General features: G+C 41.0%; 1 protein-coding gene across 1 annotated transcript in view; it reads right to left on the bottom strand.

Moving 5' to 3' along the window:
- IFNAR1 (interferon (alpha, beta and omega) receptor 1) overlaps window positions 1–6,000 on the bottom strand; it is a 34,173-nt gene that overhangs the window by 15,305 nt on the left and 12,868 nt on the right. The window contains exons 4-5 of the mRNA XM_006862601.1: window positions 4,245–4,402; window positions 3,985–4,126 (exon numbers count right to left, since the gene is read on the bottom strand). Coding sequence (XP_006862663.1) covers window positions 3,985–4,126; window positions 4,245–4,402 — 300 coding nt within the window. The remainder of the gene's footprint in view (window positions 1–3,984; window positions 4,127–4,244; window positions 4,403–6,000) is intronic.

Raw genomic sequence — 6,000 nt, 5'->3', positions numbered from 1 at the left:
AAGGTGGAGGGTCAGAGAAAAAGAGGAAGACCCCCAGCAAGATGGATTGGCAAAGAGGCAGCATCAATGGGCTGAAGCATGGCAACAACAGTGAGATTGGCCCAGGACTGGGCAGTTTTTCATTCTGCTGTGCATAAGGTTGCTATGAGTCAGTACCTACTAGATGGCACCTAACAACAACAACAAGGTAACTTACATAAGTCAAGGTGTATATCTATACTATGCAGCTGCTTAAAAGAATATCTCTATGCACTGACATAGAAAGATATCCTTAATTTGTTTGGTTAAGAAAAATCAAATGGTAAAATGTATAGTATGATCATATTTTTCTATGAGGGTAAGAAAGAAAAGGATTGCACAAAATAGAAACCTTTATTAAGCAAAAATATCAAAACATGAGGCTATTGTTTCTAAATACATTCATCTAGGCCCATACACTTCTAAAAGTAGTGTTTCCATCTCTCTAACTACAAGGTCAGTAGTTCGGATCTACTAGCTGCTCCTTGGGAGAAAGATGAGGCTCTGCTTCTATAAAGATTAACAGCCTCAGGAACCCTATACAGGGTTGCTATGAGTCAGAACCAATTTGATGGTACCACACCACCACCACCACTTAGAGTCCTGGTGTGGCACTGTGGGTTAATGTGCTGGACTGCAAAGTTGCTTTTACCTCCAAGGTCAGCAGTTCAAGCTCACCAGCCACTCCTTGGAAACCTTATACAGGATCGTTATGGGTCAGAATCAATTCAACAGCACTGAACAAAAACAATGACCTGGTGTGGTGCTGTGGGTTAATGCACTGGGCTGTAAAGTTGGTGGTTCAAGCTTACCAGCCACTCCTTGGAAATCCTATACATGGTTGCTATGGGTTGGAACCAATTCAATGGCATTTGACAACAACAACCCTTTCAGCATGCAAAAGCTGAGCAATGAATAAAGAAGACTGTAGAAGAATCTATGCATTTGAATTACAGCGTAGAAGAATATTGAAAGTACCATGGAGTGCCAAAAGAACAAACAAATCTTTGTTGGAAGAAGTGCAACTAGAATGTTCTTTGGAAGCAAGATGGTGAGACTTGGTCTCACGTACTCTGGATGTGTTGTCAGGAGGGAGCAGTTCCTGAAAAGCACGTCATGCTTGTCAAAGTGGAGGGTCAGCCAAAAAGAAGAAGACCTCCAACGAGATGGAGTGACACAGTGGTAGCAACAATGGGCTCAAATAAAACAACAATTATGAGGATGTTCATTCTGTTATACAAAAGTTTGCTATTACTTGAAACCAACTCAATGGCACCTAACAGCAACAACCCTTACCCCCAAAATTCTACACTCCTCAATTTACACTGTATCACAATGGCAATTCTGGCATCCCCGGGGGTCTCAAATCATGTTCCTTTTAAGTTTGGGCAACAACAACAACAACCAAAGTACAAGAGCAGGGCTGTAGGATGGATGGAGTAAGGTTTCAACAAATTCTTAGAGGACAACCCTTGCTACCCTCAAAGAATTAACAGGGACATTATAATGTAAAAACAAAAATTCTCAGCACAATTTCCTTGCCCTTTTTCTCACCAATGCAATTTTCAATTTTCTGAAAGCTTCTTCTTAATAAGCCCTCATAATTATCTTTTGAAGACACCTTAATGAGGCTAAGACAAGTGCATGACTGAGAGAACTTGTCTGCAGTCACCCATTGATTGTAAGGACATGTTTCAAATATATTTTGTTTATAATAAATCCATGCATATATGAACTGGAACCCTAGTAGTGATACTTTTTGACTTACCCTTGTATGTTGTTGTTAAGTACCATCAAGTTGGTTCTGACCCATAGCAACCCTGTATAGGGTTTTGGAGGAGTGGTTGGTGGGTTTGAACTATCAGTTTTTAGGTTAGCAATCCAGTGCATATCCTATAGTGTCACACAACCCTTGTATATGTCTGTGTATATATATTTATGTACATCCAGAAAGAATTATACAAACTGCTAGCAAGGCTTATCTCTGGTAAATGGAATTCAAGGAAGTGAGGCAGCAAAGCAAGCTTTACTTTAAACCATTTAAGATTGACTTTTAAAACAAAACACATTCCATTTATAGTTAAAATAACAAACAAACCCTAGCATCTATTCTTCTCTTTAAGTCAGAACTGACTTGATGGCTGCTGCTGCTGCATGCCATACAGTCTGAAGCTGTAAACCTTTATAGGAGCAGAAACTCTCATCTTTTTCCCATGGTGTGGTGGGTAGACCAGAACTGCTGACCTTGTGGTTGTCAGTCCAATGTGTAACACACTACACTACCAGAGATCCTTTACTAGAGGGCTGTTGTTGTTAAGTACCATCCAGTTGGTTCTGACCCATAGCAACACTGTATAGGGTTTCTGAGGAGCAGCTGGTAAGCTTGAACCGCTGACATTGCAGTTCACACATCTTTGCAGTCTGATGCATTAACCCACAGCACCACACCAGGACTCGTTAGTGGTGGGTTATGACTTGAGGCGCTCTGGTGGGACAACAGGTAAGTTGCTGGCTGCAGGGCAAAGACTGGTGACCTGCCAGCCTAGAAATTCTTCAGCACAGTTCCACTTTGTCACATGGGGTCACTATGAGTTGAAAATCAACTCAATGGCACTTGATGACAAGTTTTGACTTTAGTTGTTGGCAAGATGATACTAAGCATGTCAGAATGCTTTCAGATTTTCATAGCACTGCATTGCATGCCAAGTCGATTCCGACTTGCAGAGGACAGAGCAGATCTGCCCCATACGGTCTCTTAGGCTGTAACCTTTCTGGGAGTAGGTTGCCAGGTCTTTTCTACCACGGAACTACTGGCTGGTAGGCTTGAACCACTGACCTTCCAGCTAGCAGCCAAGCTCTGAACTATTCTGTTACCAAGGCTCCTTTTTGACAACACTGGTGATGGTGGTGTGTTCCGTGGCCTCGGTTCCGACTCAAAGAAACCCTCCATAGGATTTCCAAGGCTGTAAATCTTTATGGGAGCAGAAAGCCTCATCTTTCTCCTGCAGAATGGCTGATAGGTTCGAAATGCTGACTTTGAGGTTAGCAGCCTGACTCGTAAACACTACGCAACCATAGCTCCTTTTGACAACACTAGATATATATGTAAAAGATACACTTTTTGGAAGACTAAATGTTCTACTGACAAGAACTTCCTGCTTTTTGTGGATGCTGAACAAATTACAGCAATTTTTGTCCTTAAATTTGTACTTTGTTGTTGTTAAGTGCTGTCAAGTTGGTTCCAACTCATAGCAACCCTGTATAGGTTTTCCAAGGAGTAACTGGTGGACATTAAATTATTGACATTGTGGTTTGCAGTCTAATGCTTATCCTAACATTTAGTTCAGACCAAAAAAACCCCAAATAACACTTTTAGCTTTTTAAAATGTTGCTATAACTAGAACTTCTGTTTTAATATCTATTATAGGAAGTCCTGGAGTTGCACTGTGGGTTAATGTGCCACACTACAAAGCTGTTTGGACTGCAAGGTCGGCAGAAACCCTATACAGGGTCACTATGAGTTGGAATCAACTCCCTGGCACTAACAACAATATGGTGTCCTGGTGAGGCACTGTAGAATAAGCACTGGACTGCTAACACAAGGTGAGTGATTCAAACCACTGCCACTTCTCAGAAACCCTGTAAAGGATCGCTATGAGTTGGAACTGACTCAACAGCACTTCACATCAACAATACTATCATATAAACTTCAGCAACTACAGGGGAAAATGCCCAAATGAATATATTGCTGGTTTATAATGTAATTATTGGTGTCCTGCTGTGGCGCTGTGGGTTAATGTGTTAGCTAGACTGCAAAGTTGGTTTGAACTGCAAGGTTGGCAGTTCAAGCTCACCAGCCACCGTTCCTTGGAAACCCTATACAGGGTCACTATGGGTCGGAACCGACTCAACAGCACTTAACAACAACAATGAAATTTTTGAATCCAAAGCAAACTCCTTCCTTACCTGTGGTATTTACACAATACACTGGACTATAGATGCCAATTCTTTTAAAAAAATGTAGTCTTGCATTAACTTTTAAACAGTATGTGGTCTCTGGTGAGAGCTGATAAATTTTACCTCCGGGATAAACAGTCTCAGTCCTTTCCTACAAGATTGAAAACACAAACATAAACAGTCTGTTCTTTTAAAACATACACAACCAAATTGTAGAATTCATTCATTTCTGGCTTCCCACAACAAAGATAACTAAAAATAATACTTACATCTGCACTGGAAGCGTTTTTCCAGATAACTAAGTTATATCGAAAACTTAACCTATCCGTAGCCCACATGAGACCATCTTTTTTTCCAGGAGGAGAGATATTGATTACTATCGCTGTATCTTGAGCTTCTAAATGTATTTCTGGAGGACCAATTTGAGCTGCAAAAGTCACAACAGTCATTATATAACTTTATTAATACAATGCCAAAGCAATTATTCAACAAAATATTTCTGAGTGCTTAATATGTGCCTGGCACAGTGAAACAGAAAAAGTCCCTGTACAAGTTATGGAACTTACACTCAAGTGGGAAATACGGCAGACAAATAAAGAAATATATATGATATTGTTGTTGCTGTTGCTTAGTGCCGTGGAGTTGGTTCTGACCCATAGCGACCCTGTATAGGGTTTCCAAGGAGTGGCTGGTGGGTTTGAATTCCTGACCTTGAAGTTCAAACTGGCCTTGTGGTCTAGCATGTTATCTTGCAGTGCCATGCCAGGACTCCATATATGATATTATGTGTAATATAAAGAAAACTCAAGTCATGTAAAGGGACAGAGATGGATAGCAAGTACTATTTAGGTGAGTTGGTCAGAAAATGTGTAAGGCAGTGAAGTTGGAGTTGAGATCATAAGGGAGCTAGACGGACTGAAGAGCAGTAAAGAAGACTGAGAGTGGCTGAAAATGCTATCAGACAGATAGCTAGATGCTGTATGACAAAGGCAGGGCTTTGAAGTCCTACTGGTGGTGGTGGTATGCCGTAGAGTTGGTTCCAACTCATAGCGACCCTGTACAGGGTTTCCGAGGCTGTAAATCTTTACAGGAGCAGGAAGCCTCATCTTTCTCCTGCAGAACGGCTGGTAGTTTCAAACTTCAGACCTTGAGGTTAGCAGCCCGACTCGCAACCACTACGCTATCAGAGCTCCTTAATAGTCGTAGTAGCATCTGTGAAAGTCACTGGAGAGGCTGAGATTGGAAAAGTGCCATGATCTGATTTACATTTTGGAAAGATCATCTTGGTTAATGTCTGAGAAAGCAAGGAGACCTGTAAACAGTAACTGTAAGAGTACATGTGAGAAATCAAAGTGGCTTGCTTGGTCAAGGCTTATGGCAGTGGTAAAGTGAGACAGGATCAGATTCAGACAGAATTTGTTAGACTGGATGTAGAATATGAGAACAAGAAATGTCAAAGATAACGCTAATGCTCTTGGCTTAAGCAAACAAATAGGTGATTAGTAGAGGTTCTTAACTGAGATGGTAAAAATTGTAGGTGGTGGTGGTGATCACTCGAGTCAGTTCTGACTCATGGTCTTCTTATATAGATAGGGTTTCTGAACTTGTGACTCTTAACAGGAGCAGATCACCTCATCTTTCTCCCACAGAATGGCTGGTGGATTCAAACTGCTGACCCTGTGGTTAGCAGCCCACCGCACAACCCACTATATTACCAGGGCTCCTTAAAAACTGTAGGCAGAACAGGTTTTGAAGAGAAAACCCAGAGCTTTAAAATGTGCATTTTTAAACATCTAAGTAGAGTTGGTAATACAAGTCTAAAGGTCAAGTTAAGGAATGAGGCTGGAGATATAATTTTGAGAGTCAATAACATATAGACAGTATTATGACAACGAGCAGAGTAAATATAGAAAGGAAAGAGCAGAGGTACAACATCTAAGTCCTTGGTGCTTGTTTTTAAGTGCTGTCGAGTTGGTTTCATCTCACAGTGACCCAGTATACAGTTTTAGGTGCAACATTTATAAA

Source organism: Chrysochloris asiatica, unplaced genomic scaffold (assembly GCF_000296735.1).
Source record: "Chrysochloris asiatica unplaced genomic scaffold, ChrAsi1.0 scaffold00049, whole genome shotgun sequence".
NCBI classification, from domain to species: Eukaryota; Metazoa; Chordata; class Mammalia; order Afrosoricida; family Chrysochloridae; genus Chrysochloris; species Chrysochloris asiatica.
The sequence above is the reverse complement of the archived record's forward strand: the minus strand, read 5'-3'. Positions and strand labels throughout refer to the sequence as shown.